This window comes from Ovis aries, chromosome 20 (assembly GCF_016772045.2).
Source record: "Ovis aries strain OAR_USU_Benz2616 breed Rambouillet chromosome 20, ARS-UI_Ramb_v3.0, whole genome shotgun sequence".
Lineage (NCBI taxonomy): Eukaryota > Metazoa > Chordata > Mammalia > Artiodactyla > Bovidae > Ovis > Ovis aries.
Window position 1 is genome coordinate 23,994,032 of NC_056073.1, and position 14,179 is coordinate 24,008,210.

The 14,179-nt window shown below is 40.9% G+C and overlaps 1 protein-coding gene across 3 annotated transcripts in view; it reads right to left on the reverse strand.

Moving 5' to 3' along the window:
* The window catches only part of PKHD1 (PKHD1 ciliary IPT domain containing fibrocystin/polyductin), a 454,852-nt gene that overhangs the window by 269,042 nt on the left and 171,631 nt on the right, over positions 1–14,179 (reverse strand). For all 3 annotated transcript variants that reach the window (XM_060403704.1, XM_060403705.1, XM_027959080.3), the window contains exons 38-41: positions 10,041–10,251; positions 9,472–9,629; positions 6,005–6,196; positions 2,015–2,140 (exon numbers count right to left, since the gene is read on the reverse strand). In XM_060403704.1, coding sequence (XP_060259687.1) covers positions 2,015–2,140; positions 6,005–6,196; positions 9,472–9,629; positions 10,041–10,251 — 687 coding nt within the window. The remainder of the gene's footprint in view (positions 1–2,014; positions 2,141–6,004; positions 6,197–9,471; positions 9,630–10,040; positions 10,252–14,179) is intronic.

A 14,179-nucleotide genomic window follows, 5' to 3' on the forward strand; every position in this document is an offset into this window, starting at 1 on the left:
TTTGTGCGGTGCTTAGTCACTCAGTCATGTCTGACTCTTTGGGATCCCATGGACTGAAGCCCACCAGGCTCCTCTGTCCAGGGGGATTCTCCAAGCAGGAATACTGCAGTGGGTTGCCATGTCTTCCTCCCCGTGATCTTCCCAACCCAGGAATCAAATCCAGGTCTCCCACATTGCAGGCGGATTCTTTACCGCCTAAGCCACCAGGAAAGCCCATGAATTCTGGAGTGGGTAGCCTATCCTTTTCCAGAGGATCTTCCTGACCCAGGAATTGGACCCAGATCTCCCACACTGCAGGCAGATTCTTTACTGTCTGAGCCAGCAGAGAAGCCCATGAATACTGGAGTGGGTAGCCTACCCTTCTTCAGGGAATCTTCCTGACCCAGGAATTGAACTGGGGTCTCCTGCCTTGCAGGCATATTCTTTACCAGCTGAGCTACCAGGGAAGCCCGAGAGTTAGTTTACATGATCCATATTTTCTCACTAAACTATTTCCCTCCCACAGTTAGAACCTTTCCAGCTTTTATCTTAACAGATCATTCCTAAATAAAACATGCACGTTTTCCCACTGATGATATCACAGAATTAATTCAAACAGAAAACACTAGCTAACAAGTACAGTTACAGTTTTCCTTTCAGTGAAAACCTCTGATTTGATTATTCTGATATAACCAGAGACCTTTTGTTCATTAATAGATTTATTTCTTTCAACAAATATATCTCCAAATGCACTATTTAAAAGTTCTGTTAAGTACTAAGGAGATGATGTTCGCATGAAATCTGGTATTAATATAAAAACAGACATTGATCAGATGATCAGAAACATGATGTATAATTTTAAATCAATAAGTAATGATTGGTGATAAAAGAGTTTAAACAGACAGACTTGATTTGGGAGTGTTGGGGAGGGCTATCATAGGAGGAAAATGAATGGTATGAACAGAAGGCAAGAGCTGTGCAAAGGTCCTGAGGCAGGAGGAAGTGTGGCCTTTTGAAAGAATTAAAAGAGATCAGTGTAGTGAGAGTACAGAGGGAGAGAAAAAGAGCAAGACAGGTATACCAAGGTTAGTAGAAGCAGTGTCACTAAGGGAGTTTTTTAAGCCAGAGTAAGGATTCTGGATTAGATTCTAAAAGAAATAAATTCTTAAAGGGCTTTAAGATGATGCAGTCTGATCTTTTTAAGGATAACTCTAAGCATCACAAAGGGAATGGACTTTAGGAAACAAATGTCAATACAGATGACCATTTAGAAAATTCTTAAAACATAGGCTTCTTCGACAAGCCACAGAAGGAGTGAAGAACAGGATTCAAAAATGTTTAATCCCTTGTTCAACATCTAGGTTTGATACTTCATGAGGCTGCACAAAGACATATTTATGTGACTTTGAATTATTGTTAAAATTGCTGACATTAAATTTTGTATTTATTGTATATTGATTAACATGAACTGAAATGTCCATCTTTAAAAATCAGTTTCCTGAGAGATAGACTTACAGACATGGAGAACAGACTTGTGGTTGCCAGGGGGGTAGTGGGGTGGGAGAGGGAAGGATTTGGAGTTGGGGATTAGCAGATGCAAACCATTATACAGAGGATGGATAAACAAGGTCTTTCTATAGAGCACAGAGAACTATACTCAATATCTTGTGATAAACCATAATAGAAAAGAAAATGAAAAAAGAATATATATATATATATGTATATGTATATATGTGCATAACTGAACCATTTTGCTGTATAGCAGAAATTAACCCAGCATTATAACTATACCTCCATAAAATTTTTAAAATAAATTTAAAGAAACAAAAAATAAAACTCCATTTCCTATGGGTAAAGCTTAGTAAGCCAATTAAAGATGACTGAATTTACAACTAGAATTTCAAACTACAGCCTATTTCTAAAGATCAGAGACTAAAGTTTTTACAAATTGGAAATTCAAATCTAGGAACAATAATTTTAAAAAAAATGCATCATCCACCAGAATGTTGAAGTTAAACCAGCTCATTTCACTTACCCACCAGCAGTGCATGGCCTGAAATATCATAGAACACATTACTGTCTACCTTCAGGCTTGAGGTCTGGGACATGCTGAGGCCTCTGCTGAAGGACCGCCACACTGTGCAACCCTGCAAATAGGAACCTGAACAACAAAGAGGAAGGTAAACAGTAGGGAATCTCAAAGGTTCCTCACATTCTGTTGATCATCCACAAATACTGCTAGAATATAACTAAGAACATTCTTCCACACAATAATAAAATTCAAGAAATAAGGAGCTGGCAGCAGCAATTTAAAAAACAGGCAGCTTAGACCAATGTATCTTAAAGACACCAAAGATAACCAAAGTGGAATCCAAGGGCCACATGTTAGAAAAGCAAACCATCTGAGAAAGAGATAGTATGGCCAGCCATGAGGAATGCATGGCTCTCAAGATGTCCTGGTGGCCGCCATCTTTGGTATCTACTCTTTGGACTGCCCTGGTGGCTCAGCCAGTAAAGCGTCTGCCTACCATGTGGGAGACCCGGGTTCAATCCCTGGGTCGGGAAGATCTCCTGGAGAAGGAAATGGCAACCCACTCCAGTGTTCTTGCCTGGAAAATCCCATGGACGGAGAAGCCTGGTGGGCTACAATCCATGGGGTCCCAAAGAGTCGGACATGACTGAGCGACTTCACTTCCACTTCTCATCACAATGTAGTGGATAACAGCTCAAGAAACAAACAGCTAAGGCTTACAGACCAATTCTGACCTCTGAAAACTGCATCCTTCATGAGGAGAGGTAGTCATTATATCTTGAGCTATGAAGTTATCCTTTTAATTGAAGTATAGTTGATTTACAATATTTCATGCATACAGCAAAGTAATTCAGTTATACATATATATGTGTATATATGTATATATATGTGTGTATATGTGTATATATGTGTGTGTATGTGTATATATGTATATATGTGTGTATATGTATATATATGTGTGTGTATATGTGCATATATATATATCGGAGAAGGCAATGGCACCCCACTCCAGTACTCTTGCCTGGAAAATCCCATGGACGGAGGAGCCTGGTAGGCTGCAGTCCATGGGGTCGCTAAGAGTCGGGCCCGACTGAGCGACTTCATTTTCGCTTTTCACTTTCATGCATTGGAGAAGGAAATGGCAACCCACACCAGTGTTCTTGCCTGGAGAATCCCAGGGACGGGGGAGCCTGGTGGGCTGCCATCATGGGGTCACACAGAGTCGGACATGGCTGAAGCGACTTAGCAGCAGCAGCAGCATGTGTATATATACATATTCCCTTTCATAAACTTTTCCATTATAGATTATTACAAAATATTGAACACAGTTCCTTGTGCTATACAATAGGTCCTTGTTGTTTATCTATTTCACATATGTGAATCTGTTAATCCCAAATTCCTGATTTATCCAAATTGTAAGTAAAGCTAGAGATCAGTCTGAGGACCAGAACTCTCACATTTGAATACGGTGGTTTGTGGAACTGGAGGGGAAATACCTTCTACTGTGCTAAGAGAAACTGACATTTACGAAAATCATTACACTGGCTCCATGAACGTATTTTATGACCTCCCAAATCGATACATGTGGACTGAATCAATTAATGAACAACTATTTACTGAGTATCAACTATATATTTCAGGAATTATGTCTTGTGCCAGAGGTATAAAGATAAATAAAACTAAGTAAATTCTGCATTTGTGTATCTTGAGTCTGATGGAGAAAACTCACATTAAAATAATTAAAATATTTTATTTGTATAATAAAATTATAAATCCTGAAAAAGAAGCTTTGTATTATTTCCAGACAGTGAGGGAGATTATATTGATACCAAATGTTTGAAGTATTAGAAAAATGGCTTTGGTTTATGCAATAATTTGACCTTTAAATTGGGACTCTCTAGAAAAATCTCAACTACAATGTCTCCATAGACACAGGGTCTATAGATTCGCCTTGATCCCAGTACCAGATGCCTTCACATCACTCACTAATAAGTTAGCCCATCCACAGCCACTCATGTAGGAAACTGCCTGCTGCAGAGTTTTCCTGACCAGGTCTCCACCATAACATCACTGCTTGCCCCTCAGAATACAATGGTACATCTGAACAACCAGTAAGGACTAATGTGTTAACAGAGCTATAGTGGGTGAGTTCAGGGAACGGTAAACCTCTAAAGGAAACATCAAGCAAAGATTCTGACACCCTCTAACTCCCGTGACTGAGGACAGCTGGCCACACAGGTCATGAGAGCCTGTAGGGCATGAAACAATAAAGGATTCTTTGGCAAGCGTGCCAGAAGTTTCTAACCTCTGGGTTAATGGGTTTCCCCCTCCCAGGAAACACATTTGCATTTTAACAGAGACCTACAGGAGATAATGTATTAATTCAGTAGATTTCAAACTTTGGTTAAGCACTGAAAAGTAAAAGTGAAAATGTTAGCCGTTCAATCCTGTCCAACTTGCAACCCCATGGACTGTAGCCTCCCAGGCTCCTCTGTCCACAGAATTTTCAAGGCAAGAATACTGGAGTGGATAGCCATTCCCTTCTGCAGGAGACCTTCCCAACCCAGGGATCGAACCAGGGTCTCTTGCATTACTGGCAGATTTTTCACCATCTGAGTCACCAGGGAAGTCCAAGCACTGAACCCTTTTTCAAATAAAACCTAATAAACATATAAATAAATAAAGGTGCAGGTACTCTAAAGCAGAGGTTGAGGAGGCAGACTGAGTAAATTTTTGATGGGGAGCTGTTGATTATGTTCAATTGATAACCACTATGTGACTGCTCCCCTCACATCTACTGGAACTGACCCACATCAAATATTCCTCAGCATTATAAGCACCAGGAGACGGAAGAACCAGAAAGAAGGGTACAAAGATTCTGATCATCCTAATGTACTTGGGAAAGAACGATGTGAGGGACCCATGCCCCTAATGAGTGTAGAAATAAATAAGGTGGAAGAGATCTTAGAAAATTAGGAGAGGTATTCTTGGCAAGCAGATAATTTGAAATGAGAAAAAGTGCTGCTAGCCAGGATCCTGCCTTCAATGACCTCATGGATTACTTTGTCAATGTCTGTTGTAATCCTAGCACTTTTCAAGCCCCACTGATCCTCCCATATGCCCTGATGTGCTTTGTCAGGCATTGACTTCTGGAGCACCACCTTACCAAGAAAGGGAGAGCTTGACTGTGTGGGTGTTGAGGTGCTGAGGGCAGAGGAGCGTAACCATGCAACGGGGCTGCTGTCCTCAACACTCAGCATCTGTACCCATCTCTCAACTCCATATATCAGACTCTAGCATTGGAATTTCACCCTAGATGCTCCTACACCCCTCCAACTTTGATCTCAGAGCCTTTACCAGTACATCTGGTCATGTTCTTCTTTTCTGATTCTAATCTTTTTATCTACTTGTCCCCACCTGCCTTGGATGTCTGCTGCTTCCCTCGTGTCTCTTCAGGTCTGGCCAAGGTCTGCACGCTCTGTCTGCTCTCTGTCCCCAGGAAGAGAGCCTGGTTCTCAGCCATTCTCCCCACTTTTCCCAGGCAGGGGATTCCTCTGCGTTAGGACATCTTCCCAAAGTGCTTTCCACTAGCCTTGACTGATAATTTATACTATTTAATGTCAATCTATCTGTAGTTACAAACCCAGTACGTTGTAGTAGCAGGATTCAAAACATGGATCTGTGTGGTTCCCTCCATATCTGCTGTAACTATAGTAACATTTCCCAAAGGGAAACTTGGATTACTTGTTCCAGAATCAGGTTTAAAATTCAGTTTTTCTAGGCTCACTTTGGATCACAATTTGTCTGAGACAGGGTCTCTACCTAAGAATTTTAATAAGCTCTCCAAGTGACTCTTTGAACCATAGATCTACGGTATAGTTAGCCATCTCTGAACCCCCCATGTTCCCACATACCACCTACCAGGACCCCCTTGCATGGAGAGCCTTGAATATAGAAGAAGAAAGATGAGACATCATGCCTGGGCCTCCTCACCTCTCATAGCTCCTATCAGCATCAGTGAGCTCACGTGCTCACGGAAGGCTTGCCCCAAGTCCCGGAACTGCACTCCTTTCAACTGGACCTGGCTGGGCTCCTCTGGAAAGGACTGAATGATGACTCTGGCCCCCAAATCCCTGGATCCCAGCATCTTCTCACTCTTGGAATACAAACAGTTCTGCAGGTCACCTAAGGCACAGAATGAAGTCAAGGGGCACAGGAGAATGTACAACATGATTCTAATCAAATCTCCCAGCACGAAAGGCACTGTGGGCACAAAGGACAGACCATGACTGCTTATTTAATAACCTTACTTCCCTTTTACTTCAATTCTCCCCTTTGGATTATTAATTAAAACATCTGATAACTAGAACATGATGTTGCCTTCACTCTATTATTTCTAGAAGCCCCCGAATCAATCACCTTAATTATTATCACAAAAAGGCTGGCTAGAACCCATTAAACCCAACCTAAATAGATGCTTATTACAATCCAAAAGATCCCCCTGAGGGAGTGTGCAATAAAATGACCCTCTGGTGGTGGATAATTGAAGGGAAGACATGTGAGCGCTAAACGTAATCACATCTCTTTGCTGTCCAGTGGGGTTTTCCCAATATTTTGCTGCTTTATGGTTTGGGGACATAGCAATGATGCCATCGAAGAAATGGAAAAGGGCTCCAGAGAAAGGACTGAGCTGCCCCCATACCAAAGCCTCAGTCTCAGTAGAGCCCTAGTGAGGACACATGGCATTTGGTGGGGTGAACTAACCTCAGTATGGAGAAGAAATCATCTCCTGAATTAACTCTTTATTATCCAGGTTAATAAACCAATGAAGAAGTGCCACTAATACAAAATTATGGATCATTCTAACAGTCATCTGTTGTCAGTCTCAAAGAATGCATATCAGTTCAGTTCAGTCGCTCAGTCATGTTCAACTCTTTGCAACCCCATGGACTGCAGCTCATCAGGCTTCCTGTCCATCACCAACTCCTGGAGCTTACTCAAACTCATGTCCATCAAGTCAGTGATGCCATCCAGCCATCTCATCCCCAGTCATTCCCTTCTCCCCCTGCCTTTAATCTTTCCCAGCTTCAGGGTCTTTCCCAGTGAGTCAGTTCCTCACATCAGGTGGCCAAAGTACTGGAGTTTCAGCTTTAGCATCATTCCTTCCAAAGAAATCCGAGAGCTGATCTCCTTCAGAATGGACTGGTTGGATCTCCTTGCAGTCCAAGGGACTCTCAAGAGTCTTCTCCAACACCACAGTTCAAAAGCATCAATTCTTCGGTGCTCAGACTTCTTCACAGTCCAACTCTCACATCCATACATGACCACTGGAAAAACCATAGCCTTGACTAGATGGACCTTTGTTGGCAAAGTAATGTCTCTGCTTTTTAATATGCTGTCTATGTTGGTCATAGCTTTTCTTCCAAGGAGCAAGGGTCTTTTAATTTAATGCCTGCAGTCACCATCTGCAGTGATTTTGGAGCCCCCCAAAATAAAGTTTCTCACTGTTTCCATTGTTTCCTCATCTATTTGCCATGAAGTGGTGAGAATGAACAGATTAGAGGTGAATAAAGAGGTGTTTGGTATTTGTACATTTTATCACCATTTTAACCATGTATGCCAGTGAGCCATAATATTTTCCAGCATCTAGGCCTCTTGGTATGGTTTTTGGCTACTTTGTTCCCATATTTGAGCTCCATAAAAAGAAGAGGTGAATGATAAGTTATTTTTTAAATGAATGTCTATGAATTTTGTTTTATTTTTGGAATTTTTTAGTCATATTTAAGAGTTGTGGTAGAACTAGGGATTATTTTTTTCATTAGGAAACAACAGATTTATAATGGCCCAAACCTAGAGGCATGATCTCTCCTGGAGCATGATTAAATGCCATGTTTTGCACAATACAATCTGAGAATACCTGTATGAGAATTACCAAGAGAGTCTGTAATTGACTGCAGGTGCCAGTTTAGCAGAAATGTTAAATTTGGCAGTCACTGCATTCCAACCCACTGGATGAAAACTTTTTTTTTTTTTCTGTCAGAATGACACAATTGTGAACTAGATGACTAGGGAGTGGGGGGCAGGGTCAAAGTCCCTCTTACCCATCCATATACCAAGATTATGCCCACAGGCCTCTATACATAGACATGACTCAAATCTTTAACTCCGGACTTGACATTTCTTCCAGGCTCCAGACATCTCCAGTCACATGCTGGCCTGGCATCTCAACATGTACAAAATTAAACTCATGATCTCTACCCTCCCACCCCCCAAACCTGTTTCCCTTCCCATCTCAATAAATAGCCTCCTCATCCATCCAGAGCTCATGCCTGGGAGTCATCCTTGACACCCACACCATTCTGGACCAAAGTTGACAAATGATGTCTTCCCAACATATGAAAGCCTCATAATCTACAGCCTGGGAAACCAAAACATAACCTACTAAACTAACCATCCCTGAAATAGATGTTTAATAGGTACATCAGTGTGATTCAGTGCCTGTTATTCTTCTCGAAGATAGATTGACTTTTTCAACCACTTACTTAAAGTATGTGGTAGTTTCGCTCAGAAAACAAACTCCAAAAGTGGGAACGGTGCAGGGAGGGAAGAGCCTTCCAAGTCTACCTCATTAGAACATGCTGCCTGTATTGCTGACTCCGGCATTAAGCACTTTTCCTGAGAATTGTAGAGAAGGATGGGAATCAGTTTCATTATAACCTCTGACCTAAAAATTTAATTCAACTCTCTGGATTTTATTATAAAACAGGAATATTTTTTTCTCCCAAGAAATCATTAATTTCTCAAGCAGATACTGTTGCCTATCTCTTTCACAAGGGGGTTGAGGGCAGGAGAGGAAATGATGATTTATCAAGAGCATTCTTAAATCTACAGAACACAGTAGGTCCCCTACATTCATACCTTCAAGTTTCAAACTTTCAGAGATTCAAACATGCATTCTGTCAATGTCAGGCATGAGTGAAACTGCAGCTTGCCCTCCGTCTCCTATTGCTAATGATCGTTCTCCTCTACCATCTTCCAAGTCCTCTCTCTCCTCCAATCAGTAGCTCTTGCCTGTTCACTAGATGCCAGCCCCTATATGCCAGCGCTTTTATTGTACTACTGTACTTTTCAAGGTACCTTACTGGAAGATTTAAAATGTTTTCTTTATTTTTTTTGTGGTTGCTTGCTTTTTTTATGTATTACTTGTATGAAATGTATTATGAACCTATTACAGTACAGTACTATATAGCCGATTGTGTTACTTGAGTATGTAGGCCAGCTTTGTTGAACTTACAAACTGGACTTACAAACATGCTCTCAGAAGATAACTCGTTTGTTTGCAGGGGACTTACTGTATTAGGAACACTCTAATAGAAAGAAGTCAGCCATACCACATATCATTGAACAGTAAGAACATTGGTTTTCACCCATTATAGACTTCCCAACAAATCGGTCTCTACCTTCTGAAGCACTGGCCCCCTGGCATGAAGCAAGGAACTGCACTCTCTCATCAGTGAGATTTCCCTGTATGGTAATACTCCTGCTGAGTAGAACCAGCATGACCTTTAAAACATGGTGTTCTCCAGCCACCCAATTCTCTGTGGAGTTGTGAGAATATCTGAAAAGAAAAAAAAAAAAATCTGAAAATAACACTCCAAGTCTTATAATGAATAGTAAGCCACTAAATTAGCCTAATCCTCCATCTGGGACTCTATTTCCTTAGAAACTCAGACACAGAAGAGTGAAAAATAGGCACACGTGTGCGAGACTTAGGAACTATGCTGACTATTGCAGTGACCATCTACAAAAAGACAAAAGTTCTAGTGTCTTACAAGAGAAACTTATTTAAGACGTCTAAATCTCCCAAATATTTCATTTTTTGTAATTTTCTTGCCAAAATGTCTACTGTGGTTTAATGTGAATGATATTATTGAAAGACAAACAAATGTCTTCTGACCAGCTGTGCTGGTCACCAGCACAGTTAAGACCTCATCTTGCATCTAAATGGAACCAAGCTGACATGCAGTACCTCAAGGGTGACCTCAGCTGGAGGTCTGTACTATGCGCAGTCTCCACGGTGACAATCTCTTCCTTAGGCTTGGCACCTTCAGCACCCATCCCGCTGATGACAAGGACTTCGTCCCCAGCATGCCAATCGACAGCATCTTCCAGCGCCAACACTGTGTCATGGGCGTTGGCAGTTGCTCGAAGATGGGTGACCACTACTTCTGGGAGTGAACCTAAAGCAAGTCCAAGGAAAACTTGCCTTTAGACATTTTTAAAACTTAATATGAATGTGACGTTATTCAGCCAAAGACTTTAGTGAAAGAAGAATCTGGGAAATCAAGCTTCAGGTTCTATAAGCATCACTGCTATCACCAAAGGTGATATCACTATATTACCTTTTTGGGTATTAGTTTTCCTGTCTGTTGCATGGTGACAATAATTCAAGACAGAGAATGGTATGGGGTGAAAAACACAGGGTTGAAGTCATAATAAATTTATGCTGAATTACAGTCTTGCCATATTCTAACTATGTTCCTTTGGATAATATACTTAGAGGTGGGTTTCACTTTCTTCAGTTAGAAAGCAGAAGCAGCAAACTTTCCCTCCTAGGGGTTTAAGACAATTTGATGAGATAATACCTATGAAACATGTAGTGTGGACTTTGCCACATAACAACCCCTCAATATATTTTAGTCTTCTCTCTTCCTTCCCTGCATTACACTGTTTTGAGGATAAAATTTATCACCTCGTTCTTCCAAATAAAACCAATGACCATGAATTTTTAAACTTAATGGCACTGAAGCATGTATAATATCATGTATGAAACGAATCACCAGTCCAGGTTCGATGCATGATACTGGATGCTTGGGGCTGGTGCACTGAGATGACCCAGGGGGATGGGATGGGGAGGGAGATGAGAGGGGGGTTCAGGATGGGGAACACGTGTATACCTGTGGCAGATTCATGTTGATGTATGGCAAAACCAATACAATACTGTAAAGTAATTAACCTCCAATTAAAATAAATAGATTTATATTTTTTAAAAAAGACTTCAACTCACTGTACAAATAGTGATCATAGAGTTAAAAATAAAAATTACCATCAGAATGGTCAACCTAAATCTTGGTGTGTTAAGCAATCCCTTCTTACTCTAATATGGGGTATATCTAGGGACAGGATGGCTAAGCAGAGCAGAAAAAAAGTGGAATGTGTGACCCTAAATAACTTGGTTTGGTTTAGGCTCCAGTGCAACTATCTGACCCTCCCCAAACCATAAACTGCTCCTTAACCAGCAAAGATTCCAGAAGGTAGTCAGACTTGTAGTTTACTCTGGTCTTTTCCAACAAGGGTCAAGGCAGAGATTTTTTTTTTTCCCAGTCTTTATCTCAGAAAACACAAGGCTTCCTCCCAACTCCTCTCCTTGGTACAGTGCCTCCTCCTTCACAATAGATCATAATTTACCTTTAGCCCACAGCAACCTCCTGTCCTCCCTTGTTGAACTAAAGTAATAATATTTGAATCTCTAACTACAGAGGTGGCCAACAATAAATCATTTTCAAATTATTTTAAACTTCCCTCTTTATTTATTTGTCTATGTTGGGGAGTGGTGGCACTTGTACCAGTAATGTTGTTCTAGGCTTAGAAAGGTCTCTGGGTTAATGATATAATTTCTGAAGTTTACTCGGGCAATAATTTTATCTTCAAAAGAAATTCCCAGAGTTCAAAATTTCTAATTATAGAGCAGGTGAAAATTAAGACATAAATCATGTCTAAAGAAAATAATTTTAATTTTATTCCTGTTTGTATGTTTTAACCTTTGGGAACAATAAATGAAATTAAGTCTATTTCAGTGTATATGCATATTTTATATATGTGTGAATTTCTATGATCTGTTCTTCAAAGTCTACACAGAAACATCTCTATCATGCATCAAAAATGTCTGTCAATGACAAAATATGATGGCAAAATACAATTATACACTGTGATCAACAATAATTCATAATAATCAATAAGCAAAGAGCACCCTACTATGCACCTATCAACAAGCAGCTACATGTGTCAGAACCAAAATTTGACACGACAAAGATATTTTTCAACTAAGCATTCTTCTAAATAACAGTCAAGTCACAATAAATGGAAAAAATCACAGGGAATCTTTGAAGCAAATTTTTTAACTATTAATATAAACTTAAGGCCTTTCAAATGTTGACAGAGCCTCTAGAAAGCAGTAAAATTATCTCATAACTTACTCACTCTCATTGCAAAAATGGCACACCTCAATGTGTATAACTAAAAGATCAATCTGGGTGTTTTATGAGTGCCAGCCTCATATCTGTAGCTCTATAGTAGATATGAATATTTGGATGAATTACCATCATCTCAGACTTGAAAGTGAAAGTCTCTCAGTCATGTCTGACTCTTTGTGACCCCATGAACTATAAAGTCCATGGAATTCTCCAGGCCAGAATACTTGAGGGGGGAGCCTTTCCCTTCTCCAGGGGAATCTTCCCAACCCAGGGATCAAACCCAGGTCTTCAGCATTATGGGCAGATTCTTTACCAGCTGAGCCACAAGGGAAGCTCAAGAATACTGGAGTGGATAGCTTATGCCTTCTCCAGCGGATCTTCCTGACCCAGGAATCTAACCAGGGTCTCCTGCATTGCAGGTAGATTCTTTACCAACTGAGCTATCCCAGACAAATATTCTCAAACTTGAGAATGTCAAAATGAATGTAATAATCATCTAAGCTAGATCCTCTATGAACAACTTTTAATCCTCTGGCCATTGTGCATTGTTCTTTTTTAATTACATCCCTTGTTTGTTCATTAATCTGCAGTATCTGCCTAATGAGATACCTCAAGTGAAGAGGAGCTAAAGAGGATCTTGATGAGGATGAAAGAGGAGAGTGAAAAAGCTGGCTTAAAATTCAGCATTCAAAAAACTAAGATCATGGCATCCAATCCCATTGCTTCATGACAAATAGAAGGGAAAAATGTGGAAGCAGTGATAGATTTTATTTTCTTGGGCTCCACAATCACTGCTGATGGTGACTGTAGCCATGAAATTAAGACACTCGTTCATTGGAAAGAAAGCTATGACAACCCTAGATGACACTTTAAAAAACAGAGACATTACTTTGCAACTTTTCCCAGTAGTTATCTACAGATGTGAGAGCTGGGCCATAAAGAAGGCTGAGTACTGAAGAATTGATGCTTTAAAACTGTGATGCTGGAGAAGACTCTTGAGAAACACTTGGACAGCAAGATCAAACCAGTCAATCCTAAAGGAAATCAACCCTAAATATTCAATGGAAGGACTGATGCTGAAGCTGAAGCTGAAGCTCCAATACTTTGACCACCTGGTGCAAAGAGCCAACTCACTGGAAAAGACCCTGATGCTGGGAAACATTGAAGGCAAAAGGAGAAGAGGGTGGCTAGATACAAGATGGGATGAGATGAGATGGCTAGATAGCATCACTGATTCAATGGGCATGAGTTTGAGCAAGTTCCAGGAGATGGCATCACTGACTCAATGGACATGAATTTAAGCAAACTCCAGGAGATAGTGAAGGACTGAGGGCCTGGCGTGCTGCAGTCCATGGGGTTGCAAAGTCAGACACAACTGAGTGACTGAACAACAACAGTGATCTGCCTACAGCACTCAGCAACCAATTCCCGAACTCCCTTCTGGACCTTCAAGAGTCTCCATAACCAAACTCCACTTTATCATCTCTGACTCCTTAATAAATTCTCCATTCCAGGAAGTCCAGTCTCTTCTCATTTAACGAGATCATCCCTGACTCTACCCCTCTGTCTGTTCTGTCTCTTCCACCAGGTACCCAGTCTTCTTCAACCCACTTGTTCTCAAGCCTCACCTCTCCCATTGGACTTCAGGAGCCGTTTTAGCCCATGCTGATGTCCACTGACTCCTATAGACCCACAGTGAGAAGGGGGTTCCTATTGAGTAAAAGGCCTGTGTACATCTGGGTCTAGCATGTCTGGCTGGTCTGTGGGCCATTTGATTGGGTTCTTTTGCATAAATGGAAGAGACGGGCAAGGATGTCAAAGATGCAATGGTGTGTGCCTCAGACATGGGTTTTCTCTCATGGACCCATAACTGAACCTGAAGAAAGACCCTGAGGGAACTCTCTAGATAGACTTT